The following is a 20,928-nucleotide window of genomic DNA, read 5'->3' on the forward strand; positions in this document are numbered from 1 at the left end:
GATATACACACACACACAGAGATACACACAGATATACACACGGAGATACACACACACACAGAGATACACACAGATATACACACGGAGATACACACAGATACACACACACACACAGAGATACACACAGATATACACACGGGGATACACACACTGAGATACCACACACACAGAGATACACACAGATATACACACGGGGATACACACACAGATATACACACACACACAGAGATACACACAGATATACACACGGAGATACACACACACACAGAGATACACACAGATATACACACACACACAGAGATACACACAGATATACACACGGAGATACACACACACACACTTACACACGCAGATATACACACAGAGATACACACAGATACACACACACACACACAGATATACACACGGAGATACACACACTGAGATACACACACACAGAGATACACACAGATATACACACGGAGATACACACACAGAGATACATACACACACACACTTACACACGCAGATACACACACTGAGATACACACACACGGAGATACACACACACACAGATACACACGGAGATACACACACACACACAGATACACACACACACAGAGATACATACACACACACACTTACACACGCAGATACACACAGATACACACACACACTGAGATACACACAACACCAACAACTGCCATTCGCCACTAGGTGGCGGCGATGGCGCCAAAGCGCTTGTGCCAGGCTAAGTGCACGCCAAGGCCACGTGAAGTGTCGAACGCCCGCTGGCAGGAGGTCACGGGGCAGACCCAGGTGCCACGGGTCGACTGACCGAGACGACTGGCTGATGCACCACCTGTGCCCCCTACTGTGCCAACTTGCTGTGCTTTAGCCACCCGGCGCTCCGCTCGTTGTTGTGAGCGTCGCTCCTCCGCCCTCCGTTGTTGTTGGAGGGCGACTGCCTCCAACTGCCCAGTAGCGTCCTTCACGAGCCTCCTCCACTGAGGCCGATCTTGACACCGCTGGTACCAGTCATCGGCAAGTCCACTCAGCTCCACGTCCTCCTGTACCACATCACTCCATCTCTTCTCTAGCCCGTGCCGCGCCCGTTTAGCCCCCTCGATCCGGCCGAACAAAAGCTGTTTGGGCATATTTCGATTTAAAGCTTTCGTGACTGCAGGGATTCATCTTCTTGGTTCTTTCGGTAAAGTCACGTAGAAGGGAAGTAATAAAATAATAAAAATAAAACACAATAAAATAATTCTCACGACGTTTCGGCCACAACGCAAGCAGCCGTCCTCAGGTGAAAACCAGGTCCGTCGAGGCGACAGAGTCTGAATGAAACAGCACACGAGCTTGGAGCGTATATATAATCTGGGCGCCTTGACAAAGGAATTTGCATATCAAGTGGAATTTAGCATATTTATGGGAAATGCAGGAATGTGATTAGTACTACATATGCATGTGCATTATGCAGGATTAACAGCATCAAAGGAAGCTGCAGTTGCTGCTGCTGCAGTTGCTGCTGCTGCTGCTGATGCAGATGCTGCTGCAGTTGCTGCTGCTGCCGCAGTTGCTGCTGCTGCAGTTACTGTCTTATCCATTTTAATATAACACCATGTATCACTCTACCCACCCCAACGTGCATCACACTGCTGCACATCTACTATACAATTACGACACCATACATCACTCTGCACACTGCACCAAGCACACAAATGCCAAACACTGCCACTATACACTGTACCATTGACCGTCGTGTCAGTGGGTGAGTGGTTTCCGTCAGTGTGCAGAGTGATGTATGGTGTCGTAATTGTATAGTAGATGTGCAGCAGTGTGATGCACGTTGGGGTGCGTAGAGTGATACATGGTGTTATATTAAAATGGATAAGACAGTAACTGCAGCAGCAGCAACTGCGGCAGCAGCAGCAACTGCAGCAGCAGCAACTGCGGCAGCAGCAGCAACTGCAGCAGCAGCAGCAGCAGCAGCAACTGCAGCAGCAGCAACTGCAGCAGCAGCAACTGCGGCAGCAGCAGCAACTGCAGCAGCAGCAACTGCAGCAGCAGCAGCAACTGCAGCAGCAGCAACTGCGGCAGCAGCAGCAACTGCAGCAGCAGCAGCAGCAGCAGCAACTGCAGCAGCAGCAACTGCAGCAGCAGCAACTGCGGCAGCAGCAGCAACTGCAGCAGCAGCAACTGCAGCAGCAGCAGCAACTGCAGCAGCAGCAACTGCGGCAGCAGCAGCAACTGCAGCAGCAGCAGCAGCAACTGCAGCAGCAGCAGCAACTGCAGCAGCAGCAGCAGCAGCAACAACTGCAGCAGCAGCAACTGCAGCAGCAGCAACTGCAGCAGCAGCAATTGCAGCAGCAGCAACTGCAGCAACTGCAGCAGCAGCAATTGCAGCAGCAGCTGCTGCAGCAGCAGCTGCTGCAGCAGCTGCTGCAGCAGCAGCAACTGCAGCAGCAGCAATTGCAGCAGCAGCAGCAACTGCAGCAGCAGCAGCAGCAGCAGCAACTGCAGCTCCCTTTGATGCTGTTAATCCTGCATAATGCACATGCATATGTAGTACTAATCACATTCCTGCATTTCCCATAAATATGCTAAATTCCTCTTGATATGCAAATTCCGTTGTCAAGGCGCCCAGCTTATATATACGCTCCAAGCTCGTGTGCTGTTTCATTCAGACTCTGTCGCCTCGACGGACCTGGTTTTCACCTGAAGACGGCTGCTTGCGTTGTGGCCGAAACGTCGTGAGAATTATTTTATTGTGTTTTATTTTTATTATTTTATTACTTCCCTTCTACGTGACTTTACCTGTTTGGGCATGCGGTGGCTGGGCATGCGGGCTACATGACCGAGCCAACGCAGCCTTGCCTGCCGGAGGAGCTCACCAATGGGACTTTGTCCAGATCTTTCAAGGATTTGTGAGCTCCTCACACAATCCAGCCTGCAGGTTAAACCCAGGATGGATCGTAGGCAGGCCAGCCTAAATGTTTCCAACCTGCGAAGACGCTCCATTAGGGGGGTCTATGTTTCGCAAGCGTAAAGAAGGGAGGGAATGACCGTGGCCGAGAAGACCTGAAGCTTCGTGCGGAGCGACAGACCAGGTAGCTTCCACACAGCGTTACGCAACCGATGAAAAGATAATGCCGCTCGACTGATTCGGAGTGAGACCTCTGCTGTCAAACTGGAGCCGGTCATGAGCACACTGCCCAGGTATGGGAAACTCTCCACTCCCTCCAAAACTGCCCTATCACCAATTGGGAGTTGTGTGGGTGGATTGTCCGATGGTACAAAATACGCATCCATGTGCTTAGTTTTGGTGGGGCTGATGGTAAGGCCCCACCTCTTAGTGGCACGCTCCAGTCTCAGCAGCAGCGTCTCCAACTCCTCTTCTGAATGAGCAGCTATTACCAAATCATCGGCATACATAACGTGGTTGACCAATAGGGAGCCATTCCTTGACCGGATAAGGCATCGATCAGCCTCCCATTGTATCTGTACCAGATGGAAATTCCCCCGGTACAGCTATTGAAGGCTTCACGAACTACGTGGTCGAAATAGATGCTAAATAATGTGGGAGCCAGAGGACATCCCTGTCGCACAGGGAATGGCTCCGACTCCCGGCCACGTAGTTTTACCCGGGCCTGCTCACCATCATGAAGGTCCTTAATGATCGTGAGCAGAGTGTCAGGGACTCCGAAAGCACGAAGAACAACCCAGAGCCCAGGCCTACTGATGGTATCATAGCCCTTGACAAAATATCCCCTGTATAGCCTTAACAGACTGCAGAGGCAAGTGCTGTTAGCGAGCACCTATGAAGGCCGGAACGGCACACGAGGGGGTGGTTGGCCAGCACCACGCCCGGCCGCCTTTGTCTCCCCAGTGGCGATGTTTACACACCGCACCAGGTACTCATTTGAGGCTGAGTCGACCTAGGGGAGGCCCGGGACCGGTTCAGATAATCGTCACCGGTGTTGGCCGTGAGCGGGAATCGAACTCGTGTCGCCGGGTTCATAGCGCAGCGTAGCGCTAAACGTTACACTACCGCCTTGACACACACTGACACCAGAGGTCGCAATCGGGTACCCGATACCCGTACCCTACCCGATACCCGGCTACCCGTACCCGGCCGGGTACGGGTAGCCGTTTGCGACCCTGGTGCGGCCGGGTACGGGTAAGGAATCAAAACCCGTTTGCGACCTCTGGTTGGTGGGTGAGTAAGTGGGTGCGTGGGTGAGTGGGTGAGTGAGTTCGTGAGTGGGTGGGTGAGTGAGTAGCTGAATTAGTGGGTGGGTGAGTGCGTGGGTGAGTGGGTGAGTGAGTGGGTGGGTGAGTGAGTGAGTGGGTGAGTGGGTGAGTGAGTGGGTGAGTGAGTGGGTGAGTGAGTGAGTGGGTGAGTGAGTAGCTGAATTAGTGGGTGGGTGGGTGAGTGAGTGAGTGGGAGAGTTTGCGACCCTGGTGCGGCCGGGTACGGGTAGGCCGTGAGTCACTGGTGAGTCACCGTTTTCACTCATTTCCCAACGTCTTGTCTCTTCTCACAATTCAAGTTCCTAGAATCAACCCACCCGCGCCTGCAACATGGCTTCATCCCAGAGGTTGCAATCGGGTCCCCGTACCCGTACCCTACCCGATACCCGGCCGGGTACGGGTAGGGTACGGGTACGGCCGGGTACGGGTAAGGAATCAAAACCCGTTTGCGACCCTGCACCACCGCCTTGACACACACTGACACACACACTGACACGCACACACCACACACACACACCACAATCACACCACACACACACACCACACACACACACCACACACCACACACACACACCACACACACACACCACACACACACACACACACCCACACCACAATCACACCACACACACTCACCACGCACACACCACACACTCACACCACACACACCACACACACACCACACACACACACTCACACCACACACACACCACACACACACCACAATCACACCACAATCACACCACACACACCACACACACCACCACACCACACACACACACACCACACCCCACACCCACACCACACACACACTACACACACCACACACACCCCACACTCACACCACAATCACACCACAATCACACCACACACACCACACAAACCACACACACACACCACACACACACACACCACACAAACCACACACCACAATCACACCACACACACACACACCACACAAACCACACACACACCACACACACACACTCACACCACACACACACCACACACACACCACAATCACACCACAATCACACCACACACACTCACCACGCACACACCACACACACACACACACCACACCCCACACCCACACCACACACACACTACACACACCACACACACCCCACACTCACACCACAATCACACCACAATCACACCACACACACACACCACACAAACCACACACACACACCACACACCACACAAACCACACACCACAATCACACCACACACACACACACCACACAAACCACACACACACCACACACACACACACACCACACAAACCACACACCACACACACACCACACACACACCACAATCACACCACACACACACACCACACACACACCACACACACACCACACACACACACCACACACACACCACAATCACACCAGACACACACCACACACACACCACACACACACCACAATCACACCACACACACACACCACACACACACACTACACACACCACACACACACACACCACAATCACACCACACACACACACCACAATCACACCACACAAACCACACACCACACAAACCACACACACACCACAAACACACCACACTCACACCACACACACAAACCACACACCACACACACAAACCACACACCACACACCACAATCACACCACAATCACACCACACACACTCACCACGCACACACCACACACTCACCACACACACCCCACACTCACACCACAATCACACCACAATCACACCACACACACACACCACACCACACACCACAATCACACCACACACCACACACACACACACCACACACACACACCACACACTCACACCACACCACACACCACACACACACACACCACAATCACACCACACACACACACCACACACACACACCACACACACACCACAATCACACCACACACACACACCACACACACACTACACACACACACACACACCACAATCACACCACACACACACCACACACACCACACACCACACAAACCACACACCACAATCACACCACAATCACACCACACACACACCACACACACACCACACACACACACACCACACACACACACCACACACACTCACACCACAATCACACCACACACACACCACACAAACCACAATCACACCACAATCACACCACACACACTCACCACGCACACACCACACACTCACACCACACCCCACACCCCACACTCACACCACAATCACACCACACACACACACACCACACAAACCACACACACACCACAAACACACCACACAAACCACACACACACCACACACACACACACACCACACACAACACACACACACCACACACAATCACACCACAATCACACCACAATCACAGACACACACACATCACACACACACACCACACACAATCACACCACAATCACACCACAATCACACACACCACACACAATCACACCACAATCACCCCACACACACTCACCACGCACACACCACACACTCACACCACACACACACACCACACCCCACACTCACACCACAATCACACCACACACACACACACCACACAAACCACACACACCCCACAAACACACCACACAAACCACACACACACCACACACACACACACCACACACACCACACACCACAATCACACCACAATCACACCACAATCACACCACACACACCACAAACCACACACCACAATCACACCACAATCACACCACACACACTCACGAGGCCATGATGGCGGTGGGCTCGAGGTTGTCTCTGCGCAAGTCCCAGTGCTTCAGCTGCCCCACCGAGTTGACGGCGAGGACGCCCGATGAGGTGGCGTGCCGCACGGCATGCAGGGACGTGCAGTCCGCCCAGTCTGAGCATCGCGCACACACGGTACACACACACGGTACACGCACACGGTACACACACACGGTACACAGAGTACACGCGGTACACAGAGTACACACGGTACACACGCGATACACACACACGGTACACATAGTACACGCGGTACACACACGCGGTACACACACACACGGTACACACACACACGGTACACACACGCGATACACACACACGGGACACACACACGGGACACACACACGGGACACACACACGGGACACATAGTACACGCGGTACACACACACGGTACACGCACACGGGACACGCACACGGTACACACACACGGTACACACACACGGTACACACACACGGTACACACACACGGTACACACACACGGGACACGCACACGGTACACACACACGGTACACACACACGGGACACGCACACGGTACACACACACGGTACACACACACGGTACACGCACACGGGACACGCACACGGTACACACACACGGTACACACACACGGGACACGCACACGGTACACACACACGGGACACACACACGGTACACACACACGGGACACGCACACGGTACACACACACGGGACACGCACACGGTACACACACACGGGACACACACACGGTACACACACACGGGACACGCACACGGGACACGCACACGGTACACACACACGGGACACGCACACGGTACACACACACGGGACACACACACGGTACACACACACGGGACACGCACACGGGACACGCACACGGTACACACACACGGGACACGCACACGGTACACACACACGGGACACACACACGGTACACACACACGGGACACGCACACGGGACACGCACACGGTACACACACACGGGACACGCACACGGTACACACACACGGGACACGCACACGGTACACACACACGGGACACACACACGGTACACACACACGGGACACGCACACGGGACACGCACACGGTACACACACACGGGACACGCACACGGTACACACACACGGGACACACACACGGTACACACACACGGGACACGCACACGGGACACGCACACGGTACACACACACGGGACACGCACACGGTACACACACACGGGACACGCACACGGTACACACACACGGGACACACACACGGTACACACACACGGGACACGCACACGGGACACGCACACGGTACACACACACGGGACACGCACACGGTACACACACACAGTACACACACACAGTACACACACAGTTCACACACAGTTCACACACAAAGTACCAGAGGTGGGACAAAGTCATTGTTATGCAAGTCCAAGTCGAGTCGCAAGTCATCAAATTCATGACTCGAGTCCAAGTCACATGACTCGAGTCCACACCTCTGCCCAGTACACACAGTTCACACACAGTTCACACACAGTTCACACACAGTACACACACAGTTCACACACAGTACACACACAGTTCACACACAGTTCACACACAGTACACACACAGTTCACACACAGTTCACACACAGTACACACACAGTTCACACACAAAGTACCCGCTACAATTCACACAGTACACACACAGTTCACACACAGTATACACACACAGTACACACACAGTACACACACAGTTCACACACACAGTACCCGCTACAATTCACACAGTACACACACAGTTCACACACAGTTCACACAGTTCACACACAGTACCCGCTACAATTCACACAGTACACACACAGTTCACACACACAGTACACACAGTTCACACAGTTCACACACAGTTCACACACAAAGTACCCGCTACAATTCACACAGTACACACACAGTTCACACACACAGTTCACACACACAGTACACACAGTACACACACAGTTCACACACAGTTCACACACAAAGTACCCGCTACAATTCACACAGTACACACACAGTTCACACACAGTTCACACACAGTTCACACACAGTTCACACACAGTTCACACACAAAGTACCTGCTACAATTCACACAGTACACACACACAGTACACACACAGTACACACAGTTCACACACAGTTCACACACAGTTCACACACAAAGTACCTGCTACAATTCACACAGTACACACACAGTTCACACACACAGTTCACAGTTCACACACAGTTCACACACACAGTTCACACACAGTACACACAGTACACACACACAGTACACACACACAGTACACACACACAGTACACACACAGTACACACAGTACACACACACAGTACACACACACAGTACACACACAGTTCACACACAGTTCACACACAGTACACACACAGTACACACACAGTACACACACAGTTCACACACAGTTCACACACACAGTTCACACACACAGTTCACACACACAGTTCACACACACAGTTCACACACACAGTTCACACACACAGTTCACACACACAGTTCACACACACAGTTCACACACAGTTCACACACACAGTTCACACACACAGTTCACACACACAGTTCACACACAGTTCACACACACAGTTCACACACAGTTCACACACAGTTCACACACACAGTTCACACACACAGTTCACACACACAGTTCACACACAGTTCACACACAGTTCACACACACAGTTCACACACACAGTTCACACACAGTTCACACACACAGTTCACACACACAGTTCACACACAGTTCACACACAGTTCACACACAGTTCACACACACAGTTCACACACACAGTTCACACACACAGTTCACACACACAGTTCACACACACAGTTCACACACAGTTCACACACACAGTTCACACACAGTTCACACACACAGTTCACACACAGTTCACACACACAGTTCACACACACAGTTCACACACAGTTCACACACACAGTTCACACACACAGTTCACACACAGTACACACACAGTACCCGCTACAATTCACACAGTACACACACAGTTCACACACACAGTTCACACACAGTTCACACACACAGTACACACAGTACACACAGTTCACACACACAGTACACACAGTTCACACACACAGTTCACACACACAGTTCACACACACAGTTCACACACACAGTTCACACACACAGTTCACACACACAGTTCACACACAGTACCCGCTACAATTCACACAGTACACACACAGTTCACACACACAGTTCACACACAGTTCACACACAGTACACACAGTTCACACACAGTTCACACACAAAGTACCCGCTACAATTCACACAGTACACACACAGTTCACACACACAGTACACACACAGTTCACACACAAAGTACCTGCTACAATTCACACAGTACACACACAGTTCACACACACAGTACACACACAGTTCACACACAGTTCACAGTTCACACACAGTTCACACAGTTCACACACAGTTCACACAGTTCACACAGTTCACACACAAAGTACCTGCTACAATTCACACAGTACACACACAGTACACACACACAGTTCACAGTTCACACACAGTTCACACAGTTCACACAGTTCACACAGTTCACACACAAAGTACCTGCTACAATTCACACAGTACACACACACAGTACACACAGTACACACACACAGTACACACACAGTTCACACACAGTACACACACAGTACACACACACAGTACACACACACAGTACACACACAGTACACACACAGTACACACACAGTTCACACACAGTTCACACACAGTTCACACACAGTTCACACACAGTTCACACACAGTACACACACACAGTACACACACAGTACACACACAGTTCACACACAGTTCACACACAGTTCACACACAGTTCACACACACAGTACACACACAGTACACACACAGTTCACACACAGTTCACACACAGTTCACACACAAAGTACCCGCTACAATTCACACAGTACACACAGTACACACACACAGTTCACACACAGTACACACACAGTTCACACACAGTTCACACACAAAGTACCCGCTACAATTCACACAGTACACACAGTACACACACAGTACACACACAGTACACACACAGTTCACACACAGTTCACACACAAAGTACCCGCTACAATTCACACAGTACACACAGTACACACACACACAGTTCACACAGTTCACACACAAAGTACCTGCTACAATTCACACAGTACACACACAGTACACACACAGTACACACACAGTACACACACAGTACACACACAGTACACACACCCAGTACACACACAGTACACACACAGTACACACACAGTTCACACACAGTACACACACAGTTCACACACAGTTCACACACAGTACCCGCTACAATTCACACAGTACACACACAGTTCACACACACAGTTCACACAGTTCACACACAAAGTACCTGCTACAATTCACACAGTACACACACACAGTACACACACACAGTACACACACACAGTATACACACACAGTACACACAGTTCACACACAGTACACACAGTACACACAGTACACACACACAGTACACACACAGTACACACACAGTACACACACAGTTCACACACAGTACCCGCTACAATTCACACAGTACACACACAGTTCACACAGTTCACACACAAAGTACCTGCTACAATTCACACAGTACACACACACAGTACACACAGTACACACACAGTACACACACAGTACACACACAGTTCACACACAGTTCACACACACAGTACACACACAGTACACACACAGTACCCGCTACAATTCACACAGTACACACACAGTTCACACACAGTACACACACACAGTACACACAGTACACACACAGTACACACACAGTACACACACAGTTCACACACACAGTACACACACACAGTATACACACACAGTACACACAGTACACACACAGTACACACACAGTTCACACACAGTTCACACACAGTTCACACACACAGTACACACACAGTACACACACAGTACCCGCTACAATTCACACAGTACACACACAGTTCACACACAGTTCACACACAAAGTACCTGCTACAATTCACACAGTACACACACACAGTACACACACACAGTACACACAGTACACACACACAGTACACACACACAGTACACACACACAGTACACACACAATACACACAGTTCACACACAGTTCACACACAAAGTACCTGCTACAATTCACACAGTACACACACACAGTACACACACAGTACACACACAGTACCCGCTACAATTCACACAGTACACACACACAGTACACACACACAGTACACACACACAGTACACACACAGTACACACACACAGTACACACACAATACACACAGTTCACACACAGTTCACACACAAAGTACCCGCTACAATTCACACAGTACACACACACAGTACACACACACAGTACACACACACAGTACACACACACAGTACACACACAATACACACAGTTCACACACAGTTCACACACAAAGTACCTGCTACAATTCACACAGTACACACACACAGTACACACACACAGTACACACACAGTACACACACAGTACCCGCTACAATTCACACAGTACACACACACAGTACACACACACAGTACACACACAGTACACACACACAGTACACACACACAGTACACACACACAGTACACACAGTACACACACACAGTACACACACACAGTACACACACACAGTACACACACAATACACACAGTTCACACACAGTTCACACACAAAGTACCCGCTACAATTCACACAGTACACACACACAGTACACACACACAGTACACACACACAGTACACACACACAGTACACACACAATACACACAGTTCACACACAGTTCACACACAAAGTACCTGCTACAATTCACACAGTACACACACACAGTACACACAGTACACACACACAGTTCACACACAAAGTACCCGCTACAATTCACACAGTACACACACACAGTACACACACACAGTACACACACAGTACACACACAGTACACACACACAGTACACACACAGTTCACACACAGTACACACACAGTTCACACACAGTTCACACACAGTACACACACAGTACACACACACAGTACACACACAGTTCACACGGAGCGGGGCAGCATTTCAGCACCGCCCTAAGAGAGCAATTGTTTCGTGCCGCGGTTGTCCCACCTGATGACGGACGCTTGTGTTGCGCCCGAAACGTCGTCATTTAATTCATTTTATTTTCCTACTCACGTGACTTTACCGAAAGAACCAAAGAGTACGTTGGTGGTGGTGATGGTGGTGATGGTGGTGGTGATGGTGGTGGTGATGGTGGTGATGGTGGTGGTGGTGATGGTGGTGATAGTGGTGATAGTGGTGATGGTGGTGATGGTAGTGGTGATGATGGTGGTGGTGGTGATAGTGGTGGTGATGATGGTGGTGGTGGTGGTGATGGTGGTGGTGGTGATGGTGGTGATAGTGGTGATGGTGGTGATAGTGGTGATGGTGGTGATGGTGGTGATGGTGGTGATGGTGGTGGTGATAGTGGTGATGGTGGTGATAGTGGTGATGGTGGTGATGGTGGTGATGGTGATAGTGGTGATGGTGGTGGTGATGGTGGTGGTGGTGATGGTGGTGATAGTGGTGATGGTGGTGATAGTGGTGGTGGTGGTGATGGTGGTGATGGTGGTGATGGTGGTGATAGTGGTGGTGATGATGGTGGTGGTGGTGGTGGTGATAGTGATGATGGTGATGATGGTGATGATGGTGGTGATGATGATGGTGGTGGTGGTGATAGTGGTGATGATAGTGGTGATGGTGGTGGTGGTGATAGTGGTGATGGTGGTAATGGTGGTAATGGTGATGATGGTGGTGGCGATAGTGGTGATGGTGGTGGTGATGGTGGTGATGGTAGTGGTGATGGTGGTGATGGTGGTGATGGTGGTGATAGTGGTGATGGTGGTGATAGTGGTGGTGATGATGGTGATAGTGGTGGTGATGATGGTGGTGGTGGTGATGATGGTGATGATGGTGGTGATGATGATGGTGGTGATGGTGGTGATAGTGGTGGTGGTGGTGATAGTGGTGATGGTGGTGGTGGTGATAGTGGTGATGGTGGTAATGGTGGTGATAGTGGTGATGGTGGTAATGGTGGTGATGGTGATGATGGTGGTGGTGATAGTGGTGATGGTGGTGGTGATGGTGGTGATGGTAGTGGTGATGGTGGTGATGGTGGTGATAGTGGTGATGGTGGTGATAGTGGTGGTGGTGGTGGTGGTGGTGATAGTGGTGATGGTGATGATGGTGATGATGGTGGTGATGATGATGGTGGTGATGGTGGTGATGGTAGTGGTGATGGTGGTGATGGTGGTGATGGTGGTGATGGTGGTGATAGTGGTGGTGATGATGGTGGTGGTGGTGGTGATAGTGGTGATGGTGATGATGGTGATGATGGTGGTGGTGGTGGTGATAGTGGTGATGGTGATGATAGTGGTGATGGTGGTGGTGGTGGTGATAGTGGTGATGGTGGTGATGGTGGTGATGGTGGTGATGGTGGTGATGGTGGTGGTGATGGTGATAGTGGTGATGGTGGTGATAGTGGTGGTGATGATGATGGTGGTGGTGATAGTGGTGATGGTGATGATAGTGGTGATGGTGGTGATGGTGGTGGTGTTGGTGGTGGTGTTGATGGTGGTGATGGTGGTGATAATGGTGATGGTGGTGATAGTGGTGATGGTGGTGATGGTGGTGATGGTGGTGATGGTAGTGGTGATAGTGGTGGTGGTGGTGATGGTGGTGGTGATGGTGGTGATAGTGGTGATGGTGGTGATAGTGGTGATGGTGGTGATGGTGGTGATGGTGGTGATAGTGGTGATGGTGGTGATAGTGGTGGTGGTGGTGGTGGTGGTGATGATGATGGTGGTGGTGGTGGTGATGGTGATGATGGTGATGATGGTGATGATGGTGGTGATGATGATGGTGGTGGTGGTGGTGATAGTGGTGATGGTGGTGGTGGTGATAGTGGTGATGGTGGTAATGGTGGTGATGGTGATGATGGTGGTGGTGATAGTGGTGATGGTGGTGGTGATGGTGGTGGTGATGGTGGTGATGGTGGTGATAGTGGTGATAGTGGTGATGGTGGTGATAGTGGCGGTGGTGGTGGTGGTGATAGTGGTGATGGTGATGATGGTGATGATGGTGGTGATGATGATGGTGGTGATAGTGGTGATGATAGTGGTGATGGTGGTGGTGGTGATAGTGGTGATGGTGGTAATGGTGGTGATGGTGATGATGGTGGTGGTGATAGTGGTGATGGTGGTGGTGATGGTGGTGATGGTAGTGGTGATGGTGGTGATGGTGGTGATAGTGGTGATGGTGGTGATAGTGGTGGTGGTGGTGGTGATAGTGGTGATGGTGATGATGGTGATGATGGTGGTGATGATGATGGTGGTGGTGGTGATAGTGGTGATGATAGTGGTGATGGTGGTGGTGGTGATAGTGGTGATGGTGGTAATGGTGGTGATGGTGATGATGGTGGTGGTGATAGTGGTGATGGTGGTGGTGATGGTGGTGATGGTAGTGGTGATGGTGGTGATGGTGGTGATGGTGGTGATAGTGGTGATGGTGGTGATAGTGGTGGTGGTGGTGGTGATAGTGGTGATGGTGATGATGGTGATGATGGTGGTGATGATGATGGTGGTGGTGGTGATAGTGGTGATGGTGATGATAGTGGTGATGGTGGTGGTGGTGGTGATAGTGGTGATGGTGGTGATGGTGGTGGTGATGGTGGTGGTGATAGTGGTGGTGATAGTGGTGGTGATGATGATGGTGGTGGTGATAGTGGTGATGGTGATGATAGTGGTGATGGTGGTGATGGTGTTGGTGGTGGTGTTGGTGTTGATGGTGGTGATGGTGGTGATAATGGTGATGGTGGTGATAGTGGTGATGGTGGTGATGGTGGTGATGGTGGTGATGGTAGTGGTGATAGTGGTGATGGTGGTGATAGTGGTGATGGTGGTGATGGTAGTGGTGATGGTGGTGATGGTAGTGGTGATGGTGGTGATGGTGGTGATAGTGGTGATGGTGGTGATGGTAGTGGTGATGGTGGTGATGGTAGTGGTGATGGTGGTGATGGTGGTGATGGTAGTGATGGTGGTGATGGTGGTGATGGTAGTGGTGATAGTGGTGATGGTGGTGATGGTAGTGGTGATGGTGGTGATGGTGGTGATGGTGGTGATGGTGGTGATAGTGGTGATGGTGGTGATAGTGGTGATGGTGGTGGTGGTGATAGTGGTGATAGTGGTGATAGTGGTGATAGTGGTGATGGTGGTGATAGTGATGATGGTGATGGTGGTGATAGTGGTGATGGTGGTAATGGTGGTGATAGTGGTGATGGTGGTGATAGTGGTGATGGTGGTGGTAATGGTAATGGTGGTGATGATGGTAGTGATGGTGGTGATAGTGGTGATGGTGGTGGTGATAATGGTGGTGGTGGTGAGAACCAAAGAATACGGATCCCTGCACTCACGAAAAACTTCCAATCTAGAGCGCCCACTCCACTCCAAGCTCAACTCCACAAACAAACAGCAAACGCAACTTTCAAGCCAAACTCTTGTCGGCATCGTCTCAGCAATTGCCGCCACCCCCCCCCCGACCCCCGACCCCCGACCCCCCCCGACCCCACGCGGCGTTCCGGACGGGACGATCACCGTAGAGACGCAGCACGGTTGCCGCGGCGACGTCCACGAGGGCCAGGCGGCCGTCCTCGCCCACGGACGCCGCCTGCTGACCCCGCGCCGACACGGACGTGCAGACGCCGTCGTGCACGGACACGCAGAGAGGCGCGTGTAGGGTCTGGCAGGGTGATGTACGGTGGGGTGGGGGGGGGGGGCAGAGAGGGGACGCGGGAGGGGGTCACGGGGGGGGGTCACGGGGGGGGGGGAGACGCAGGGGGAGGGGGTCGTGGGGGAGATGCATAGATACTCATGACTCGGCTCACCCGACATAAAAGAATACAAATGAAACATAATAAAATAATGTGAATATTTGACGATGTTCGATTTTTATTATTTTATTATTTCCCTTCTACGTGACTTTACCGAAAGAACCAAGAAGATAATTTGATGATGTTTTATTTTTATTATTTTATTATTTCCCTTCTACGTGACTTTACCGAAAGAACCAAGAAAATGAACTTTTTTTTATTTTACTTTACTTTTCGCCGAGCTATGAAGCTCTTTCTCAGAAGAGACCATCACGGTGAGGACGAGGGGGGGGGGGGCTCGTGGGGGGGGGTCGTGGGGGGGGGGTCGTGGGGGGGTCACGGGGGGGGGGGGTCGTGGGGGAGGTGCAGGAGAGACACATTGGAGAGTGTGCATATGCATAAGACGACATCGCATGTTCGCATCGATTAAAGCTTCTTTCCTGACTGCAGGGATTCATCTTCTTGGTTCTTTCGGTAAAGTCGCCACGTAGAAGGGAAATCATAAAATAATAAAAAGAAAACATAATAAAAGAAAATAATAATATCAATATTTTTTTAATGTTTTCTTTTTATTATTTTATTATTTCCCTTCTACGTGACTTTACCGAAAGAACCAAGAAAATTAACTTTTTTATTTTACTTTACTTTTCGCCGAGCTATGAAGCTCTTTCTCAGAAGCGACCATCACGGTGAGGACGAGGGGAGGGGGGGGGGTCGTGGGGGGAGATGCAGGAGAGACACATGAGACACATTGGAGAGTGTGCATATGCACAAGACGACATCGCGTGTTCGCATCGCTACTCACGACTCAGCTTCCCTGACTCTCCCAATCCAGACTCTGAGCCAAGCCTTGCTATTCCTTGAGTCTCAATTGAGACTCCCGATATTAAAGTTGAAAACAATGAACTTTTTCGATTTAAAGCTTATTTCGTGACTGCAGGGATTCATCTGCTTGGTTCTTTCGGTAAAGTCGCCACGTAGAAGGGAAATAATAAAATAATAAAAAGAAAACATAATAAAAGAAAATAATAACATTAATATTTTATTCATGTTTTATTTTTTTATTATTTCCTTTCTACGTGACTTTACCGAAAGAACCAAGACAATGAACTTTTTTATTTTACTTTACTTTTCGCCGAGCTATGTCGCTCTTTCTCAGAAGCGACCATCGCGAACGGCGGCGGTTCAACAAAGCGGCCGATCACCATCATCACGATCACGTGGAAGTTTATAGCAGCGGCCAAATGTTCCAAACGCGTGGCGATGTTCATTCTAAATGTGGAGGGGAAAAACCGGAGGACCCGGAGCAAAAAAAAATCCACGTGACCACGGGGAGAGAGACAGAGAGAGACGCCGCAAACTCCAAATATACAGCAGCAGGCGTCAGAGGTTCGTGATGGAACGCACGACCTCCTGTATACCAGGCGAGGTAGTTAACATCTCCTAGCCACCGTGGTGATGATGACAGAGAGACACCGCAAACTCCAAATATACAGCAGCAGGCGTCAGAGGTTCGTGATGGAACACACGACCTCCTGTATATGAGGCGAGGTAGTCAACATCTCCTAGCCACCGTGGTGATGATGAGAGAGAGACGCAAACTCCAAATATACAGCAGCAGCATCGTCAGGTTCATGATCGAACGCACGACCTCCTGTATACCAGGCGAGGTCGTTAACATCTCATAGCCACCGTGGTGATGATGAGAGAGAGACACCGCAAACTCCAAATATACAGCAGCAGGCGTCAGAGGTTCGTGATGGAACGCACGACCTCCTGTATATGAGGCGAGGTAGTCAACATCTCCTAGCCACCGTGGTGATGATGACAGAGAGACGCCGCAAACTCCAAATATACAGCAGCAGGCGTCGTCAGGTTCATGATCGAACGCACGACCTCCTGTATACCAGGCGAGGTCGTTAACATCTCCTAGCCACCGTGATGATGATGAGAGAGAGACACCGCAAACTCCAAATATACAGCAGCAGGCATCGTCAGGGTCGTGATCGAATGCACGGCCTCCTGTGTACGCGGCGAGGTCGTTAACATCTCCTAGCCACCGTGGTGATGATGAGAGAGAGAGACGCAAACTCCAAATATAGAGCAGCTAGCATCGTCAGGTTCACGATCGAACGCACGACCTCCTGTATACCAGGCGAGGTAGTCAACATCTCCTAGCCACCGTGGTGGTGATGATGAGAGAGACGCAAACTCCAAATATACAGCAACAGGCGTCAGGTTCATGATCGAATCCACGACCTCCTGTATAGCAGGCGAGGTAGTTAACATCTCATAGCCACAGTGATGATGATGAGAGAGAGACGCAAACGCCAAATATACAGCAGCAGGCATCGTCACGTTCATGATCGAACGCACGACCTCCTGTGTACGCGGCGAGGTAGTTAACATCTCCTAGCCATCGTGGTGATGATGATGAGAGACGCAAACTCCAAATATACAGCAGCAGGCATCGTCAGGTTCGGGATCGAACGCACGACCTCCTGTATACCAGGCGAGGTAGTTAACATCTCATAGCCACAGTGATGATGATGAGAGAGAGACGCAAACGCCAAATATACAGCAGCAGGCATCGTCACGTTCATGATCCAACGCACGACCTCCTGTGTACGCGGCGAGGTAGTTAACATCTCCTAGCCATCGTGGTGATGATGATGAGAGACGCAAACTCCAAATATACAGCAGCAGGCATCGTCAGGTTCGGGATCGAACGCACGACCTCCTGTATACCAGGCGAGGTAGTTAACATCTCATAGCCACTGTGGTGATGATGAGAGAGAGAGACGCAAACTCCAAATATACAACAGCAGGCGTCAGGGTCGGGATCGAACGCACGACCTCCTGTATACCAGGCGAGGTAGTCAACATCTTATAGCCACAGTGATGATGATGAGAGAGAGACACGCAAACGCCAAATATACAGCAGCAGGCATCGTCAGGGTCGTGATCGAACGCACGACCTCCTGTATACCAGGCGAGGTAGTCAACATCTCCTAGCCACCGTGATGATGATGAGAGAGAGAGAGAGAGACGCAAACTCCAAATATACAGCAGCAGGCGTCAGGTTCGGGATCGAACGCACGACCTCCGGTATAGAAGGCGAGGTAGTTAACATCTCATAGCCACCGTGGTGATGATGATGAGAGAGACGCAAACGCCAAATATACAGCAGCAGGCATCGTCAGGTTCGGGATCGAACGCACGACCTCCTGTGTACGCGGCGAGGTAGTTAACATCTCATAGCCATCGTGGTGATGATGATGAGAGACGCAAACTCCAAATATACAGCAGCAGGCATCGTCAGGTTCGGGATCGAACGCACGACCTCCTGTATACGAGGCGAGGTAGTTAACATCTCATAGCCACCGTGGTGATGATGAGAGAGAGACACGCAAACTCCAAATATACAGCAGCAGGCATCGTCAGGTTCATGATCGAATCCACGACCTCCTGTATACCAGGCGAGGTAGTTAACATCTCATAGCCACCGTGGTGATGATGACAGAGAGAGACGCAAACTCCAAATATACAGCAGCAGGCATCGTCAGGGTCGTGATCGAACGCACGACCTCCTGTATACCAGGCGAGGTAGTTAACATCTCATAGCCACAGTGATGATGATGAGAGAGAGCCGCAAACGCCAAATATACAGCAGCAGGCGTCAGGTTCGGGATCGAACGCACGACCTCCTGTGTACGCGGCGAGGTAGTTCCATCATGGGACCTCTTTTGCCAGTACCAAAATATACTAATAGGGGTTTTCCCCCTTTTTTCTGGCAACAAAACTGACACCTTTTGCAAGGAATCATGTTTACATCAACCACAACACTTGCAGTCAAATGACGTGCGCCTTTTGGCGTCATCTGGTCGAACACCGTATGAGACGAGGCTCCAAAGAAAGCTGTCTCTGGTGTGGACCAATCAGTTTCAAGGACAATGCATACATTACCAGAGCGTTGTTTTTTGTTTGCATTTGACTGCGAGTGTTGCGGCTAAT

The 20,928-nt window shown here is 50.7% G+C and overlaps 1 protein-coding gene across 1 annotated transcript in view; it reads right to left on the reverse strand.

The window, feature by feature from the left end:
- NUP43 (nucleoporin 43) overlaps nucleotides 1-20,928 on the reverse strand; it is a 47,488-nt gene that overhangs the window by 19,814 nt on the left and 6,746 nt on the right. Inside the window, exons 4-5 of the mRNA XM_078877717.1 lie at nucleotides 16,640-16,784; nucleotides 6,951-7,086 (exon numbers count right to left, since the gene is read on the reverse strand). Of these exons, the coding sequence (XP_078733843.1) occupies nucleotides 6,951-7,086; nucleotides 16,640-16,784 (281 nt within the window). The remainder of the gene's footprint in view (nucleotides 1-6,950; nucleotides 7,087-16,639; nucleotides 16,785-20,928) is intronic.

This window comes from Lampetra fluviatilis, chromosome 48 (genome assembly GCF_964198595.1).
Source record: "Lampetra fluviatilis chromosome 48, kcLamFluv1.1, whole genome shotgun sequence".
In the NCBI taxonomy this organism is placed as follows: Eukaryota; Metazoa; Chordata; class Hyperoartia; order Petromyzontiformes; family Petromyzontidae; genus Lampetra; species Lampetra fluviatilis.